This window comes from Dermochelys coriacea, chromosome 2 (assembly GCF_009764565.3).
Source record: "Dermochelys coriacea isolate rDerCor1 chromosome 2, rDerCor1.pri.v4, whole genome shotgun sequence".
NCBI lineage: Eukaryota > Metazoa > Chordata > Testudines > Dermochelyidae > Dermochelys > Dermochelys coriacea.
The window spans coordinates 229,191,973-229,211,491 of record NC_050069.1 but is presented as its reverse complement, the minus strand read 5'-3'; the positions used below and the strand labels follow the sequence as shown (position 1 = coordinate 229,211,491).

Here is a 19,519-nt window from a genome sequence, read left to right as displayed (position 1 = left end):
CCCCAGCCCATCCCTAGCTGTCAGGGAGAGCTCATTTAGACGTTGCTTACAAATCATAATTTGAAATTATTAGGTGGGCCACCATCACCGAAATGAATGCACTGGCATTGTCATAAACAGCTGCACAAGGCAGCTAGTCTCTGTTCATACTTTTCAAAGCTATGATACTTTTTCAGATACACGGTATGTTACCGCACACGCTATATGCTTTTGAAGTGTGTATTGTTTCATTTTCAATTCCATTTTCCAGACAATCACGAAATTGGCAACACTGCACGTAAGTAGTTCACAAAACTTGGGAGGGGGCCGTTAGGGAAATCCGGGGGGGGGGCTGTAGCGAAATCCCTGGGACGGCGGCGGCGGCGTTTCAAGGACGTTGCCCCGCACGCGGTGCACGATCCTCCCGCCGGCCCCGCCTCGTCTGAGCAGGGCGAGGCCCCGGCAGCGCCCGCTGCTACTGCGCCCCGCGTCACTGTGCGGCTGCGGAGCGGCCGGGGCTGGAGGCTTCCGGCGCGCGGGGGGCGAGGTGAGCTCGGCCGTGGGCCCGCTGGGGCGGGAGGGCCCCTTGCCCGGGGGCCTGCGGCGCGAACCGGGCAGCGCCCAGAGTCCCGTTCGCTGTTCCCGCCGGCAGGGCTGCCCCGAACGGCGGCGGCTGCTGCAGGGGAGCACGGCCAGCCCCCCCCCCTCCCCGGGCACGGCAGCGCGGGAGGGAGCCTGGGTGGCCGAAAGGCCGGGGCCGGGGCGTAGCGAGCTGCCCGCACGTACTCGCCCTTGAGCGCCGCGTGCCTAGGCCGGGGGACCGTGCCCGAAACGAGCGCTGGGGCAGAGCTCTTAGAAACTCGCCCAGCGTGCCCGGATCTCCCAGCACCTTGCCCCCGCTAAACTACCCCTGGGCCGCTGGGACGGGGGAGCTCCGTCTGGCTAGCTCCAGGCCCAGGGACAACCTGAGCCATGCTGATGTCCCCTCCCCGCTGCCAGTCTGCGGACCCCGTCCTGTGCCCAGGCTAGGCTGAGGCCCCGTTGAGTGGGATTCCTTGTTCCGTGCTTGGGTGCGTGCCTGCTGGTCACAGACTAGTACGAGGAGCAGGCCGCAGCCCCAGGCGCTTCACAGTCTAAGGCGGGGGGTGGGCAAACTTTTTGGCCCGAGGGCCACATTGGGGTTGCGAAACTGCATGGAGGGCTGGGTAGGGAAGGCTGTGCCTCCCCAAACAGTCTGGCCCCCGCCCCCTCTCTGCCCCCCTTCAGAACTCCCCCCTGCTCCTTGTCCCCTGACCGCCCCCTCCCAGGACCACTGCCCCCCAGGACCCCACCCCCTGTCTACCCGCCCCGTGCTCCTTGTCCCCTGCGTGCCCCTGACCCCTATTCACACCCCCACCTGCTATCAACTCCCCCCCCCCCCGTTCCCTATCCCCTGACTGCCCTGCCCCCATCCACACCCTTGCCCCTTGACAACCCCCCCAGGACTCACATGCCTATCCAACTGCCCCCTGTCCCTGACTGCCCCCCAGGACACCCTGTTCCTTATCCAACCCCCTCCCCCCCCGTGCTGCTCAGAGCAGCAGGAGCTCGCAGCCCCCGCCACACCACCCACACTGCCAGCAGGAGCGGCAGCACTGGTGTTGCTGTGTGGGAGGGGCCGGGGGCTAGTCTCCCCAGCCGGGAGCTCAGGGGCCCAGTAGGACAGTCCTGCGGGCCAGATGTGGCCCACGGGCTGTAATTTGCCCACCTCTGGTCTGAGAGCTTGTCTGCAGTTAAAAGGCTGCAGCTTCGTGGCTGTAGCACTTCATTGAAGACGTTATTTATGCCCACGGGAGGGCCTCTCCCATCAGCGCAGGTAATCCATCCCCACCTTCCCAGAGTGGGTAGCTATGTCTATGTGGGTGTAGCCCTCCAATTGGCATAGTGCTTTCTACACCCATAGTTAGGTTGGTATAACTGCATCACTCGGGTATGGAAAATCCTAAGCAATGTAGCTATAGAAACATAATTTGATAGTGTTGATCAAGCCGAAGTGTGACGTAACACTATAATAAAGGAATTACAGTAGTACAAAGGTTATAGCAAAGAGGTATTTGTTATGTGCACATTTAAAAAAACAATACCTTGTTTTTAAAAACAAATATAAAATGTTATGGATGGTGTTTAGACTGTAAAACTGCAAAAATCAGTAATGAACAATTCGTCTATATCTGATTGTAAACAGACTAATATGAATTATGAATACAAAGGGTAAGTGCTAGATGCTTTCCATCTTTCCCAAAATACATTTCTAGCCTCTAAAATTTAACTGCTTACATATTTCATTACTGAAGCACCCACTGGACAATTCAATACTCCTGAAAAGCAGAACAACGGGGCTCTGCATTTGAGTTACTGAGATGTAACCAGAGGAACTGTAAACAGCCTCCAAGTAATAGATTCCCCATCTGGTTTTGGGCATTCCTCCCCCAATTCTGAGTGTTGTGCCACCAAGAGACTTTTCTGGCTTTGTATCATTGTGTTGTTTGGTTTCTCTATTAGATATGTCCTGCCTTAGCGAAGGGAACTGGGCTTGGTGACTTCTTCTAGGTCCCTACATTTCTGTAACTCTGTGTTTTACAATATAAGATGCAGAGAGCCAAGCAAAATAGATAAAAGTGGAGTGGGGATACGTAAGCATTCTATCTAATTCAGGCTTCAGAAATATTATTTTGCTTCAGATCCACATCATGGAAAACCAAGTGTTTGAATCCTCTGAAGAGAGAACGTTCCAGTACCAGAGTACTCTTCCTTCGCTGCCAGTTCCTACTCTTGATGAATCGTTAAAGAGATACCTCGATGCAGGTATAGCTGTTACAGTCACTTAATAAACTTTTCTCTTTTAGAGAGGTCCAAAAATTGTTGAAAATAGGTGTTTGTTTGCTTGTGGCTGCCTTTGTTTGTCCAGCGTCCCCATATAAACAAAGATTTCAAGGCATTTTTCACATTTGTAAATACAATTTTTTATTACAGTTTGTGTCTGCTTGGGTCTTTTGAAAAATCTGACTTGGCAAGGCTCCTGCCCAAAAGAACTTACCATCTAGTAAACAAAATATCACAAAGGAAAAGGTGACAGGGACAACACAAATATGAATGAGCTCTTCTTTTGTTTTATGCCGAATGGAATTGGCTGATTCGTAAATCTTAGGCTTCTATCATGTCAGACTCTTGTATAGTAAACAAGTTGCAGATATAGGAATGAGCTGTCTATATGTGGTTTCTTTCTAAATAATTCTGTCCTTTAAATCACTCCAAGAATTCTGGGACTTACGAATTTTTCCTTGCAACCTTTGCAACTATTTCAATTTCACCTGCTAACCCACCTGTAATGGAAAAACTTTACTCAAGCAACTACCTTGGAGGTGGGGCCATACACAGCCAGAAACAAACATTATGCCGTAATTCCTAGATCCACAGAGGGATCAAGTACTGTGGCACTGAGCATTGCAAAGCCTAACTTTTAGACACCTTTTAAAAAAAAAAAAAATCACAGGAACTACAGTGCAATTCACAGAGCCTGAGTTAGGAGGCTAGGTTCCCTATACAATGAATTGAGAAAGATAGACATCTTGGAATGGGATCCACAAAAACTAGCTAACAGGAGATGCCCCGTCTCTCTCAGGAAATAGGTACCCCTCTGCAACTTGGATTTAGGCAACTATTTCTACTTGTGATCCATGGCTCGGAATCCTTCTCTTCAAGTCAGGTGGCTTAAGCATCAAAGCCAGAGATGGGCAAACTACGGCCCACGGGCCACATCTGGCCTGCGGGACCTTCCTTGCCTGGAAGGCTAGCCCCGGCCCCTCTGCTGCTGTCCTCCCTCCCCCGCAGCCTCAGCTCACTGTGCCGCTGGCGCAGTGCTCTGGGTGGCAAGCTCTAGCCAGGCAGTGCAGCTGCAGAGCTGCGGCCTGACCAGGTGCTCTGTGCTGCACGGTGGCGTTGCTGGCTCCAGCAGGGTGGCACGGCTGCCTGTCCTGGTGCTCTGGGTGCTTCAGCTGTAGCACCGCCAGCCACCGGTGCTCCAGGCAGTGCGGTAAGGGGGCAGGGAACAGGGGGGGGTTGGATAGAGGTCAGGGGAGTTCAGGGTGGTGGTCAGGGGGCGTGAGTGTGGATAGGGGTTGGGGCAGTCAGGGGCCGGGGAACATGGGGGTTGAATGGAGACGGGTCCTGCGCGGGGGCAGTCAGGAATGAGAGGGGGGGTTGAATGGGGTGGTGGGGGGCAATCAGGGCTGGAGGGTCCAGGGGTGGTCAGGGGACAGGGAGGGTGGATGGGCAGGGGTTCCGGGGGGGCAGTCAGGAATGAGAGGAGGGGTTGGATGGGGTGGCGGGGGGCAGTCGGGTGGAGGGTCTGGAGGTGGTCAGGGGACAGGGAGGGGTGGATGGGGCAAGGGTCTTGGGGGGCAGTAAGGAATGAGGGGGGTGTTGGATGGGGACGGGGGCCAGGCCACACCTGGCTGTTTGGGGAGGCACAGCTTCCCTTAACCGGCCCTCCATACAATTCCAGAAACCCGATGTGTTCTTCAGGCCAAAAAGTTTGCCCGCCCCTAGTCTAAGCCATTTCTTGTGAGAATGAGTTAGGTACCTGCCTCCCTTCACCCAAAATGGCTGGAGGAGGAGATGCCCACCTTATAACTTTTAGCCCAGTGGTTAGAGCACTCTCCTGGGATGTAGGAGAAACAGGTGGTTCCGCTTCCCCTCTGCTTGTTGGAGAGAAAGGATTTGAACAGAGATCTCTCACACTTAGCTATGATATATTCTGGTATGGTTCTCCTTCAATCTCTCCTGTTGAAGGTGTTCCACTTTGGATAAATAATTAGTCATTGGGTGAGAGAGAGAATGACATTCTAGCCTGGATTGTGGGAGACCCAGAGTCCAATTCCCCTGCTCCATTCACTGTTCCATTATTTATATACAGTAGAACAGCTGCAAAATAATGAGAGCATTTGGAGTGGCCCCTGGGTCTCCCACAGTCCAAGCAGCTGCCCTAACCACCTAACCTCCCCCCTCACCTCTGTGACTCTAAGTATTTATCCAAAATGAAACAGCTTCAGCAGGAGACACTGAGAGACTATCCCATAGCTCAGTGGTTAGAACACTCTTCTGAGAAGTTTGGGAGGTCTTTGTTCAAGATGGCTATTGAACCTGGGACTCCCTCATCCCAGGTGAACGCTGTATCCAGTGGACTAAAAGTTGTAAGGTGGGTGCTAATGGAACCACCTCCTCTGATGGCTGGATTTGGAGTGGGACCTGATCTGGTAAGCGTCTTCTAAGCAGATTGGGGCCCTTGGATGAAATAGGCAGAAGCCTGCCTCACCCCCACTTCATAGATTGCACTGGGGTTTTGGGAGGAGATAAGCATATGCATGCCTAGAGTGAGGCAGCAGTGCATGAGCTCAGAGGCAGAAATTTGGGCACCTAAGGAACTTTTACATCAGAAATGTAGGCACCGAGCAAGGTTAGATGATAGCTGAACAAGAGTTTTGTGGATTGCAGTGGTGCCTAAAACTCAGACTAAGGCCTCCATGTACCTTTGTGGATCTGTGCCCAAATCCCCAAACTCACTTAGTATCCAATTCTGCTCCCATTGAAATCAGTGGAAAAGTCCCAGTTGGTTTTGTGGTTGCGGGATCTTGCTTCTTATGGCTATGTCTTCCCTGCATTGTTAGCTCAAGATACGAGTTTTGCCCCTAACCTGACTCCCATCCATACACACACACACACAAGTTTCTAGCTCCACTAAAGCAGTGCTTTAAGCCCAAACATGCTAGCCTGTTGGGGTATGTTTACATTGTGTCGTGAACCTGAGACTGTAGGACCCAGGCTTGTGGACTCATTGTTCCCAAGCCTGTGCTTGAGTGTTCATGCTGTGTTGTAACCTTGATTTTACTGTTGCTGGCCCTGTGTCTTGTAGCCATACTAACGCATCCAGACTGCACTACACAGACTTTCTAATTCAGGTCTGCGGCTTAAGCTACAGCCACACTACAAAATGACAGAGGTTGGACCTGAGTCACAGACTCTGACATAGTCCTCTAGCAGCGTCCTAGGACCTGACCCAGATTTATTTGCATGTGAATAGAAGTAGGGCTTGGGCTCAAACCTGAGTCAGAGCCTGGGGTTAGTATGCAGTGTAGACACTCACAGGGTATGTCTACACTGCAATAAAACACCTGTGGCTACCCCGTGTCAACTGATTCAGGCTTACCCTTCCCCTTCAGAGTCCCAGAGCCTGGGCTCGGAGCCTAAACCTCTACACTGCAATTTTATAGTCCCTCCAGCCTGAGTCAGCTGACTTGGGGCAGCCACAGGTGTTTTATTGCAATATAAACATACTCTCAGAAGGTGGGCTGAAGTTAGACTGCTTCTGATGCTCTAGCTCAGGGGTGGGAATTGGGCAAACTACAGCCTTGGACTGGATCAGCCCATGAGCTGTTTTAAGCCGGCCTGCGAGCTCCCACTGGGGAGTGGAAGCTGGGGCTTGCCCCACTTTGGTGCTTCCCGTAGGGTAAGGGGCCGCACCACACAGCTCCCAGAAACCGTGGCGGGGCCCCGCTCTGGGGCCGGGGTGCAGGGTTGGGGGCCGCACCATGTGGCTCCTGGAAGCTGCAGCATGGCCTCGCTCTGGCTCCTACGTGCTCCAGTGGCCCCCTCCGGCACTCCAATGGGAGCTTCAGGGGAGGTACCTGGGGATGGGGCAGCGTGCAGAGCTGCCTGGCCTTGCCTCCATGTAGGAGCTGCAGAAGGGACATGCTGCTGCTTCCGGGAGCCATTTGAGGTAAGTGCCGTTCGGAGCCTGGACCCCTGAGCCTCTCCCCATGCCCCAACCCCCTGCCCCAGCCCTGATCTCCCTCCTTCCCTCCAAACCCCTCGGTCCCAGCCCAGAGCGCCCTCCTGCACCCCAAACCTCTCATCCCCAGCCCCACCCCAGAGTTTACAGCCCCACCCCAGAGCCCGCACCCCTACCCCAGTCCAGAGCCCCCTTCCACATCCTGAACTCCTCATTTCTGGCCCCACCCCAGAGCCCGCACCCCCAACCAAAGCCCAACCCCAATTTTGTGAGCAAAAGTTTGCCCACCCTACTGTAGCTTGTAAAGCAGTGGAAATGCAGCTGCTCAAGTTACAACTCATCAGCTGCTAATGCAATCACTCTACTAATCAAATCAGTATGTAGCTCAAATGTTGTTTTGTTGTGTGATCACCTTCACTTGAGCTAGGGTAGCTTGAGTGAAGTAACTTCAGTATACTAACTCAAGCTGACTTTTGCAAAGAAGAGAAGCCCTATGCTGCTACGATTAATTGAGGGTATATCTATACTACAAATGCTACAGCAGCATAGCTGCCGTGCTCCAGCTACACCACTGTAGTATATGAAGACACTACTGCAATGGAAGGGTTTTGCCTGTCACTGTAGTAAATCTACCCTATTGAGAGGTGATATTAGGTTGACAGAAGATTTCTTCCATCAATTTAGCTTAGTCTATGGTGCGGGATAGGGCAGCTTAACTACATCACATAGGGTGTGACATTTTTCACAGCCCTGAGTGATGTAGCTGGGCCTAGCTAAGGTCTAAGTCTAAGGCTATTATGTCACTCTTCTTGATGCAGAGTGCTAAATTAATGGGTATAGTGTTAAAAAAAAAGTGTCAAACATTTATTTGTATTGCAAAAATAACCCCACTTTTATTTTCTCCCTCTAGTGCAGTTGACTAGAATTAAAGATGTGCTGTGATTTTGTACAACTGAACTTTGTAAATCAAAACTGTCTCCCCAAATTAATAAATAAAGCATACCTGAATTAATTAAAGCGCTCTGAGAGTTTTACACACTTTTGCTCTTGAACTGTACATGCAGCCCCGAATTTAACTTGACAGGTCTCAACATTATTATTGAGGTTAGTTCAACTGTTTACCCTCCCAACCACTCACTCACATAAATCCCAAAAGGTCAAACAACAAAGGTATATTTATCAATCTAGTATGATAAGACTTGGAGAGAAAGATGCAGCTTAAGGTCCTGATCCTGCAATGAACTCCATGCATTGACATGGGTCCTGGTCAATATGTGTAGTGTCCCTTTCTGTGCTTGAGCTGCACAAAATGTGTGTCTGTTACAGCTCTCAGCTTGCAATCCTGGCTCTTTAGCTCAACTGAAGAGTCTTGTGCTTTAGGTCTGGCGGTAGGGTGGATACAAAAATTATAATAAAAAAATATTTTTTTTAATTTAATTTTTTCTTTTTAACAATAAACCTGTTTAAAGTGAAATCTAAATTTAATACAAAATGTTAATTCCTATGCTACTTATAATCTTGTAAAACATTTAAAATAAAACATATATGCTGAATCCATAAGCCTCTATCAAAAACTTTGCGTTAAAGGCTCAAGGTTAAAGACTGTTTTTCTATATAAAGAAAGAATCAGGGGGAAAATATCTAACTTTTGAAGTCAAGCTTTATGAATATGGCACAACAGGTCATGTGCTGTATTAGAGGCTTATTTTGTTTAATAAAAATAAATTTTATGCTGTGTTGCGTGTTTAATTATATTCCAGTTACTATATTAATGCAGCTTGACACAAATCACGAGCAAAAAGTTATCTAGTAAATAAGTAATATTTCATTTTCCATTTTCTAGCATACTAAAAATGTATAGTTTATAAGAATCTGAAAATATTATGTTATTACTTCAGTAAATGTATATAGTTATTGTGTACCCTCCTACGTACCAAAAAGATGTACCAAATCTAGTCTAAAAGGCTCTATTTACTTGTAAATCAACATGTTAATGGTTAGATTAACCAATGAGAATGCATCTTTCTTTAAAAAATAATTGAAGTACAAATGGAAGAGTTGATTAAAATTGATTATTTAAATTTAGGCTTTCGTTATGGTGACTTAAATTGGTCCACCTTGTCTGGAAGTCCCCTATTCAATGCCTGGTATATTGACTGAGATGGCAGTTGTCACACAGGCAGACTTTTATGCCTGCACAGATCCTTTTATGCCTTGCACAACTGAAGTTAATGCAAAAATTGGATTCAGTGGAACTCCTCACTGCTGAACTCACTGTAGGGTCAGTCTTTGAGGGAATACAATTGACTAGATTTGTGAAACCTGATTTTTATTTCCGGATGAGTTGAAGTCTCCATTTTAGTACTGTGCCCAATGAGTTAAAAGATCTTGACTTCAAATTTATTGGAAACTATACTGGATTAAGTCTGTGTAGCCACAATGATGTTTTTATTAAGCAAAATTATGCTGGTGTAAAATATGTGGTGTTGGACTATACAAGGAATCAAACTCAAATATGGTCTTAAATAGTCATAAAATAAAAGGTAAGACTGATTTTTTTTTTTATTGGCAAAAATTCCATGTTTCTGGGTGTGTTGTGTATACTCATCACAAAACCAGAGAGGAAAAAAGGAGCTTTAATCTCAGTCTATGTCTACACTATCACTTTTGTCAGTAAAACATTTGTCGGTCACGGATGTGAAAAAATACCCCCCCGACCGTCATAAATTTCACTGACAAAAGTACTGGTGTGGATAGTGCTATGTCGGCGGGAGACACTCTTCTGCTGACATAGCCACCACCGCTCGTTGTGGGTAGTTTTTCTTGCTGGCATGGAGTGGCTACATGAAGTCTGTAGTGTAGACATAGTCTTTGTAAACAAGAAGTTACTTTGGCAACACCATAAGAAATATATACATACACACAACAGCACAGGCTCATGGTTAGCCAGATGGGATACCCAAGGCTTGTGTTGTGTAGAACATCTAGTTTCTGTGAAAAACTTTGGCCATGCTGCATTAATGAAAAATCACCTTCTTAGATGTAGGAATAATTACTAAGGAGAGATCAGTTGTTACATTGGAAATCTGTCAGATCCCATGCTACTCAGTGCAAATTCCAAGATACCCAAAATATGATGATTGAGAAATATAATTCAGCAACCCATACGGATAGATGTTTGGAGAAAGGATTTTGGTCTAATGGAGTCTATCTTCTACCCCACCCAGAAGGATTGACTTTTTTCCCTGTTGCTAGGATCATAGTCGAAAATTCAGTCTAATCACACAAATAGATAAGTGTCAGCAAACCATTCACCACTGTTCTGTGCTCTACAATAACTTGTTCACGAGACTATGAAGAATGAGCACTATGCTCATAGGTTCTTTTCTGAAAACATCAAATGACAACCAGATAAAGGAATATATTGTATAAAATATAAGTGAGGGTGTTACAACTCTGGGGTGGAAAGCCTACAAAACAGAAATATAAAAAGTTTTATATGAAGACATAATAATCCTTACACACACACACATTGAATATTCAAAAGCACCAAAAAAAAAAAGACTAAATTATACAAAACTGAAAAAGAATGTCAGAAAAATATATTGGACCCATGGAAACATTACAACTACAGACTTAGTGTTTTTAAAGACCATTATAGCTATATTTCCATCAAATACAATACAATACAAATGGAGGAGTACAAGAAAACAATGAGATGGTATTGGTCAGCATGATAGGCAGTGGTCTCAGCACACCCATTATCTAGTTTTTGTAGGCATCATGGCAAAGGAGAGTTTGGAGGAGGAATTTGAAGTAGGATAATGAGGTAACTTTGCAGATGTTTACAGGGAGCTTCTCCCAAGTATGAGGGGCAGCAAGGGAGAAAGCACTAAGGTGCTTGTTTGAAAATTTAACCAGGCGGCAATGGAGGTTTGCATCATTGCCCAATTGGAGGTAAGTATCTATCTAGAAAGTGAATTGAGAGATGACTGGTTGGTTGGGGCTAGACCAGTGGTGGGCAACCTGCAGTCAGCGGGCTGCACGTAGCCCGTCAGGGTATTCCCCTGGCAGGCTGCAAGACAGTTTGTTTACATTGATCATTCACAGGCACGGCCGCCTGCAGCTCCCAGTGGCCACGATTTGCCATTCCTGGCCAATGGGAGCTGTGGGAAGTGGTGGCCAGCAGATTACCCTGACGGGCCGCAGGTTGCCCACAACTGGGCTAGACCATGAAGGGCTTTGAAGGTGAAGATAAGTAGCTTATGTTTGATGCAATAATGTGATAGCTGTGTGTTTCTCAACTGTGTGGACTCACCCAATGTATTTGGCTGGTACTGTGCCCACAAACAAAGTAGAGACAAGTTTAATTAGTGAATGAGTTCCATGGGAGTTGCAGAGTCACAGAACTCCATAGTACCTACCAATTTAGATCTAAATATTTCTGTTTTCAGTCTCTTATTTGATTTAATCACTTATTTGATATTGCGGGCCTTTTGTATCCACACTTATTTGAGAGGCGTGATAATCGTATTTAACTTACATTTTTTTTTAAATGTATTTTTACATTAAGATTTCCTAGAACTTACTCTGGCCTTTTTAAAATATATTTTTCTTCCAACAAAGACATCTGTGTTTATTTTAAAAATTTCTCTTGGGTTCTGTCAGCTTCAGGGTCTGCATCGGGGGGCCGTGGGGGGAGTTGATATGAATCTGTATTTATATACATTTTCCTTTTTTACAGTAAAACCATTCCTAAATCAAGAAGAATATCAAAGAACTGAGGACATAGTTAAAAAGTTTGAACATGGGATTGGAAAACTGTTGCAGCATAAATTACTGCAAAGGGCTAAAGAGAAGAAGAATTGGGTATGTTTTGAATTATGATTTTTTTAAGGTTGTAAAAAAATTTCCTACGAGTCTTTCATACATCTTGATACATCTAGTTTTGTGAGTATAAGACATCAGTATTTTTGCAGAGAACAATCAGAAAATGAGCTAGTTAGGGCCTGATCTTGTAAAGTGCTGAGCTTTAGGCTCAACTTTTCCTTATTCCTGTTGCATAACTTCATTATGTGAGTGGGGTTATTTACAAGAATAATGTTTTCAGGGTCAGGCCCAACCTTTGCATATGAAACCCACGAGTACTAGTGTTTATTGACTGAGCAAAGACTACATATTTTAATAGCTAAACAAATTGGAAAAGGAGGAGGAATTATGAAAATAGTGTTTTGTTGAACATTTTTATATTTATGAATTGTTAGAGACCAGTTTTATTACTCACTTGTTTTGTTATGGCTGGCTCAGTAAACAATCACATAAATAAGATTACAGCAAATAAGAACTTAGATTTAACTCAGTTATCTTGAGGTATCATATTCTGCCATAATGCACAGGCTGAAGATGACTTAGTATTTGTATTGTGATAGTGCTCAAAAGCCCAAATGTGCTAGACACTGACAACACAGAATCAGACAACACAGTAAAATTTTCAAAAGTAGCCAGGTGACTGAGGCTCCTAAGTCCCATTGATGTGCAATGATTCTTAAGGCTTGTTTACACGGCCAGTTACTGTGTGGCAAGTCAGAGTGTGAATGTACAATGCACCAACTTTCCACACAGAAATACTATGTGTGGACACTTTCCAGTGAAAGTCCTGGAGCGTGTGACAAGCAGGTGCACTGTAGATTCACACCCTGGTTAGCCACATAGTAACTTGCTGTGTAGATGAGCCCTTAGGCCCCTAATTGTCTAAATCAGGTTTGAAAGAGGAATTTAGGCTCCTAAGTCATTTAGGAGCTTTTGAAAATTTTACCCACGGTTTGTGCCCCAGAGAGCATACATTCTAGCTCTTTCTTTTTCTGAAGAGCAATAATACAGGTGATGGCAATCTAACAGGTGGCCTTGCAAAAAAGAAAGAGAAAAAGGAACTACTAGTAAATGTCAAACAATCTTTGGAATTCATAAGACCATCATCAGTCCCAACATGTCTATACTTACATTATCTCAGAGTAGGTATTCTGAAGAATTTTCATAGTGTAGAACACCTCTGAACAGAGAGATCATATTTTGGACCATTTCCTCCATCACTAATAATCAGATAAAAAAGAAAAGGAGTACTTGTGGCACCTTAGAGACTAACAAATTTATTTGAACGTAAGCTTTCGTGAGCTACAGCTCACTTCATCGGATGCATTCGATGTACTGTATTGTACTGTACTGTACTGTACAGTTTTTGGGTTTTTTTGATGTCTGCTGCCTGATTGCGTACTTCCGGTTCCAAATGAGGTGCATGATTAACCGGTCAGTTTGTAACTCTGCTGTTCATAACTCTGAAGTTCTACTGAATACCAATATATGTGGCTGCAGTGCTTCACTTGAATCAGTTTTAGCTTCTTTGTTTTTCACTTATTTTTTTTTCTGTTGCACAAATGAGCATTGTATACATTGTAATAAAAGCAAAACTGCGATTGTGATCCATGCGTACAATTAAATGTGCACACCGCTCCATAGCAAATGGATTAACGTGCAGATGGCAATGACTTTGTATAATGCTATGCAAGCTTAACAGAAATCTGTCGGAACGCACAACGCCATCTGAGGATCTCATAGGTCTGGAGGAATCGGCTTTGCTAGTTGTTCATTGCTGTGGGTAAAATGTGTGCAGTAAGTTAATTTTTTCCCCCCTAAAGCTTCTCATGCCCCAGCAGAATACATTCTGCGCCCCCCCAGGGGGGCCCATCCCCCAGTTTGAGAACTTCTGGTCTAGTTTCATCTTTTGGCCACTCGATTTTATTATACCTTTCTCTGCTAGACTGAAGAGCCCATTATCAAGTTTTTGTTCCCTGTGTAGCTACTAACAGATTGTTACCCTCTTAACCTTCTCTTTGTTGAACTAAAGAGATTGCGCTCCTTGAATCTTTGACTATTGAGCATGCTTTCCAGTCCTTTAATCATTCTCGGGGCTCTTCTTCAATTAATTAGCATCCTTCTTGAAGTGTGATCTGTAGAACTGGACATGGTATTCCAGTAGCTGTCATACCTGTGCCAAATACAGAAGTAATATATCCTCCCTACTCCTACTCAGTGTTCCTGTTTATTCATCCATTGCATTAGCCCTTTAGTATCACACTGGGAGCTCATGTTCAGCTGATTATCCACTGTGACCCACAAGTCTTTTTCAGAGTCACTGTTTCCCAGGATATAGTCCTTCATCCTGTAACTAAATTCTTTGTTCCTAGAGGTATAAATTTACATTTGGCCTTATTAAAATGCACATTGTTTACTCATGCCCTGTTTACCAGGTGATCCAGATTGCTCTGTATTAGTGACCTGCCCTCTGCATTATTTACCATACCCCCAATATTTGTGTCATCTGCAAACTGTTTTCTTCCTGGTCATCGATAAAAAAGTTAAATAGCGTAGAGCAGTGGTCCCCTACATTTTTAAGTTGTGTCCCCCTTGCCGCTAATGTAATTTGCCTGTGCCCCCAGGAGCTGCAGTCGGGGACCGAAGCTGTGGTTGTGGGCCAGAGGCCCAGGCCATGGCAATGGATGGTGCTACAGCTGAGGGTGGGGCCATTGGCCAAGGCCAGGGCTCAGGGCAAGGCTGGGGGCTGAGGCTATGCCCAGGCTGGGGGCCAGGGCTGCGGTCGGGGCCAGGGCTGGAGCAGAGATGGGGACAGAGCAGGGCTGGGTGGCACTCCCTCCCCGCACCCTGTAGGGACTGGCCCAAGCCCTGCTGCACCTCCGCTCTGTGCCCCCGTAGGGGGTGCACCCCACTGTTTTGGGACCACTGGTGTAGGGCCAAGAACTGATCCCTGAGGAACCCCACTAGAAACACACTTGCTCAATGATTATTGCCCATTTACAATTATATGTTGAGAGGTAGATAGAAAAGGTAGGTTAGATAATATGTCTTTTATTGGATCAATGTCTGTTGGTGAGAGAGAAAATCTTTCAAGCTTACACAAAGCTCCTCTTCAGGTTTTCTTGAGACCTGTCAGTTAGCCAGGTTTTAATACATATAAGTTGTGCAATGTTAATTTTGTATTGTTCTAGTTTTCTTAATCAAAATATTGTGCAGTACCAAATCAGATATCTTACAGAAGTCTATTACATTTACACTTAGCTTTGTCAGCTAAATTTGTAATCTCATCAGAAAACAATCTCTGGCAACTGCAGCAGTCAACAGCTACAACAACTGGTGACAAGGAAAATTAATATTAAGAAAGTAGTGTAACATAACACCTGGAAATGTGATGTAGCTGTCTCAGTACTATCAGTAAGTGCTTTGTGGATCACTAGTCTGCCTTTCACAGTTCAGGAACTATTTCAGAGTATTAAAAAGTAACAAAAAATTAGATAGGTACAGTACAACAATCAAGTGATTATTATAGAGCTATGCCTAAAATATATTGTGATGCTAATCTCTATTCCTTTTCAGCTAGAAGAATGGTGGCTGAACGTGGCTTATCTTGATGCTCGCATACCAACACAAATATATTATAACTTTGGAGGCGCAGGCCCTTATCTTGAACACTATTGGTCACCAAAAGAAGGAACTCAAATAGAAAGAGGATGCATAACAATATGGCATACCTTGAAATACTGGGAACTAATAAGAACGTAAGACATTTTAAAAAAATATAATTGCTTCTAAATATCAGTGTACTGTGCATGCTTACAGTCATGAACAATATGGGACAAGTTCTTCCTTGATGTAACTCCACTGTACTCAGGGATGAATTTTGCCATATTTGATTTGTTGGTGTAATTTTTACCTCATGCTTAAAAGTTAATCAGAACCTATGCTTTTGTATATTCTGTTTACTGCAGGGAAAAATTGGCTGTGCATAGACATGGAAATATGCCTCTGGACATGAACCAATTCCGAATGCTGTTCTGCACTTGCAAGATTCCAGGAATTACTAGAGATTCTTTAGGCAACTATTTTAGAACTGGTAAACATATGCAACTTTCCTAGCCTAACAGACAACTGATTTTATGTTGCAGGACTAAGTGTGGCCATGTTAACCATGAAACAAACACTATATTTGTGTCTGTTTTAAAAACCTGCTGTAGCTGAAGAGCATTTTGATTAGCTATACATTGGTGTTATAGGGTTGCTAGTCTATGCACTCTGTACATCCCACAGCTGAGGTGATGCCTTTGTGGCACCTTCTAAACTGGTATTGATCTTTATAATTGGGTTGGATACAGACAAAGATAAAAGAATCAGGTCAGATACAAATAAAGGGTTAGAACATCAGGAATGGACTAACTTTCTTCAGCCCTCATGCCCCTTTTGGTACAGTATTTAGTGCTTCCTTCTTGCTGTTGAATGAAAGGTTATTTCAAAATTATTTGTTTGCAGCTTAATCACACTTACATATACCAATAGTAAATATGCCTACCCTGTATTGTAAAATTACAATATGGAGTTGTAAATCCCTCCCTATCCATGTCCCCATTTTTCAGGGACATGCTCCCCATATGTTATGTTTCCCCCTCCCCCCAATTCTCAGCTTCCCATCCAGCTCTCACTTCTTCTTGTCAGAAATCCACCTGCCCCAGTGGCCCATGTAATCCTTCTCGCTAAACTCCTACTGCTTTTGTGGAACTGAGAAACATAAGAGCCATGGGCTCCACTTAATGCGCCTTGTAAAGATTGGGGATTCCCTGAGATATCTCATAAGGCTCAGAAAGATGCTGACGCACTTACCTCAGTACATGCCTGTATATCTCCTAAGATTCTCAGAGGTGGAGCCCCCCTCCTATAGACCTTAGGAGGTGTGGATTAGTGACGTGCCACTCCTCCAGAGCTCAGGAAGTCAAGAGGAAGTGGGAAGCTTTCCCTATTCTCCTTCCCTCCCCAATCCCTTGTTAGGACTGTAATAAACTTTTATGTATGGGAATTTCTTTAATTTTTAAAAGAAAAGTTAAGGTTGCAGGCACATAACAATGGTTTGAGGGTGCATGACCTTTCAAGAACATTGGTTTAAAAATAAAACAGAAGAAAATCCAAACAATAGAAACTCAGAGAATGCGGAGGTATGGTTGCATTTCTCAAAGCACCCGAAGAACCTCAGCTGTGTCCCTGTGAAGATGAAAACCTGTTATCTCCCTTTTTGGCGTGTAGTGTATTTCAGATGTTCATGACAGCACCTTGTTTTTATAAGGTTTCATACATGTGATAATTTGTCACTCCACTAGTTTTTGCTCTTTTCATGCAAGTGCTGTAATTTCATGATCTCTGTAGATGACATTCTAAAGGGGGAATGATTTCCTTAATTTTGCTATTTATCTAAATCAGGAACTTACAAATTTCGTTGTGTATTTTACAATATGATCATGAAGAAAGACATAAAGCAACAAAATTACTATATGAATAAGATTAAGACATTTTTATAGGCATTTGTTAAATGGAGCTCTATGGATATAGTATACATTTCTCATTTTTTCAAGGCAGAGCTATGGGGCAGAGTTAAGGTTGCGTAGTGGTCTAGTTTGAGAAGTGCAACGTTAGCTCTGTGATTCTTGCAATTCTAACTTTTTTTTTTGTCTTAACATTCTTGAACTTGGTCAAACCTTAACTTTATGTTGATAATTTTTGTGTGTGGCATGTCTAATAAGATTGTATAGGCAATTATGGGCAGGACTTCCAGTGGTATGTGCAACAACTACATCTCTCCATAATGTTAAACATCCATGTATCTGTGCTCAGATTTGCATATGCAAATTGGGTACTAGCTGATCCATTTGTGCATTAACTCCTGATTTGCATAGACAAAAACGTGTACAATGTGTTGTGAAGTGTTTTTGCTTATCTTTGGAGCCACTTGCTATGCCCACCCTCTGAAACTTCACCCAATGTCATCTTTTCTTTCATCAGTATGTGAATGATTTTCCATGTAGTATTTCTGCTCTTTGATGTAAGAATAGCCTCCCCACTTATAAATTTGTTAAAGTTATGAACATGGCAGTAAACATTGATGAGGGTTAATAATAATTAAGGTTACATGCATCTGTGGATTCTGTCAGATAATCTTGCAAATGCAGCCTTTGAGACTTATTTCCAAACTGCAGAAAAAACATAGAATTGCTCTCTGAAAGTAGATGACCAGTTTGGTCTTGGTTGCTGTTTTTAAATGTACAAAGTCTTAAATGTTAAAGGCCAAAATGTGCTGTATTTGTACACATGCATTTTTGTACTTAAGTGTGTCTTTAACTTGTCTCCCCTTTCTCTCTCACTCACATTATGTTTTCCAAAAAGTATTGTGTTCTCATGTTCGTTTTATCTTCCTTTCAGAGAGTGAAGGTGAATGCCCATCCCACTTAATAGTCCTGTGTCAAGGTCGAGTGTTTGCTTTTGATGCTGTACATGAAGGTCATATACTGAGCCCCCCAGAGATTTTCAGGTTTTTAAATTACTTCATATTAATTGAGCTGCACAATGAAATACAAAAGAACAGCACTCCATGAAAGTCCAGACTGTACAAAATTGGAATGCTTAACATGGCAGGATGCTAGTCTCCAATTGTGTTACTTGTAAACTCTAGTAAGTGCCCGTTTTTCAGATAAAAATGCGATTTTTCAGGCCAAGCAAATCCCTTTAAACATTTTCTGTTGAAGTTTGGCGGGATTGGAATTTTTCCTCCATTATTGTATTTTGGTAGTCTCTGCAACTAAGTAACTTTAGCTGAACAGCTTATACAGTTAAAGTGTTTTGGAAGGTGAAGGAAAGCTTGTAATAGTCATGAAAAATGAACCTGCACTTGGCATTGCAAACTATGGTAAGGTGCCAGGAACAACAAGAAAATGTAGGATGCTAAAAGTATACTATGAAGGTGTTTGGGTAGCAAATATCAATTGCATGTTGGGGTTCATGGCATGAAACTATATCAGGATTATCTGTGATATCTTTTTTTGAGAACCAATCCATGTAGCAATGAGATGTTCATCATAATCATTAACAAAAAGCCAAACAAACAAAACCCACCACTACACTTTCTCTTTGTTCCCTCTTGACCACATTTTAAACATAATCGAAGCTGTGCATATATTGACATATATATAGTGATATATTGGCCATATTTCTGCTGCTGAGCTCCACAGAGGCAGGATTGAGCCGTAACATGTGTTGTCTGGTAACATGTTTAAGGGCCTTTTCTGCCAGTTGGGGATTTCTGGAATACCGCGGCACTCCAGCCACATATCTCACCCCTACACCAGGACCTGGAAAGTCTGACCTGCTTTTTGGACTTTTGTGCCACTAAGGGAGTGCAAAGGAGCTGTATTGGTGGGAAGAGGGGTTAAGAGAGAGAGAGAGAATGTGGCCCTATATATTGTAGACCTTGGTGTTAGAGCATACTGCTAGGTGTTGATTGTCAAAACAAATACTCCCTCTCCAAGGAGCTGCCATATGTATACTTCCTCTTAGCACATGAAATTTCTGAATTTTCTCAATAATTATTAATGATTACCACTAATATAATCATTACACACTTCCCAGAAGTGTTTTGAGGAATCCAAAAAATAGGTGAAGATGCTAACTTTACAGACTGGTAATATTACTAGACTGTGCACATGCTGGTTTACCCTATGGGCCAAATTCTGCTGGTGTAGATCTAGAGTAACTCCTCTCAAGTCACTCCAAGCCATTCCCAGTCCTTATCCAAGTCATTACTGGCCAAATTTAAAGTTCTGTATCTAG

The 19,519-nt window shown here is 44.1% G+C and overlaps 1 protein-coding gene across 2 annotated transcripts in view; it reads left to right on the top strand.

The window, feature by feature from the left end:
• Positions 1-345: 345 nt before the first annotated feature.
• Positions 346-19,519, top strand: part of CROT (carnitine O-octanoyltransferase) — a 34,335-nt gene continuing 15,161 nt past the window's right edge. The window contains exons 1-6 of one of the 2 annotated variants that reach the window (XM_038390056.2): positions 346-526; positions 2,700-2,823; positions 11,550-11,674; positions 15,251-15,432; positions 15,643-15,767; positions 18,116-18,224. In XM_038390056.2, coding sequence (XP_038245984.1) covers positions 2,709-2,823; positions 11,550-11,674; positions 15,251-15,432; positions 15,643-15,767; positions 18,116-18,224 — 656 coding nt within the window. In that variant the 5' untranslated portion in view covers positions 346-526; positions 2,700-2,708. The remainder of the gene's footprint in view (positions 527-2,699; positions 2,824-11,549; positions 11,675-15,250; positions 15,433-15,642; positions 15,768-18,115; positions 18,225-19,519) is intronic. The other variant, XR_006279421.1, reaches the window with a different exon arrangement.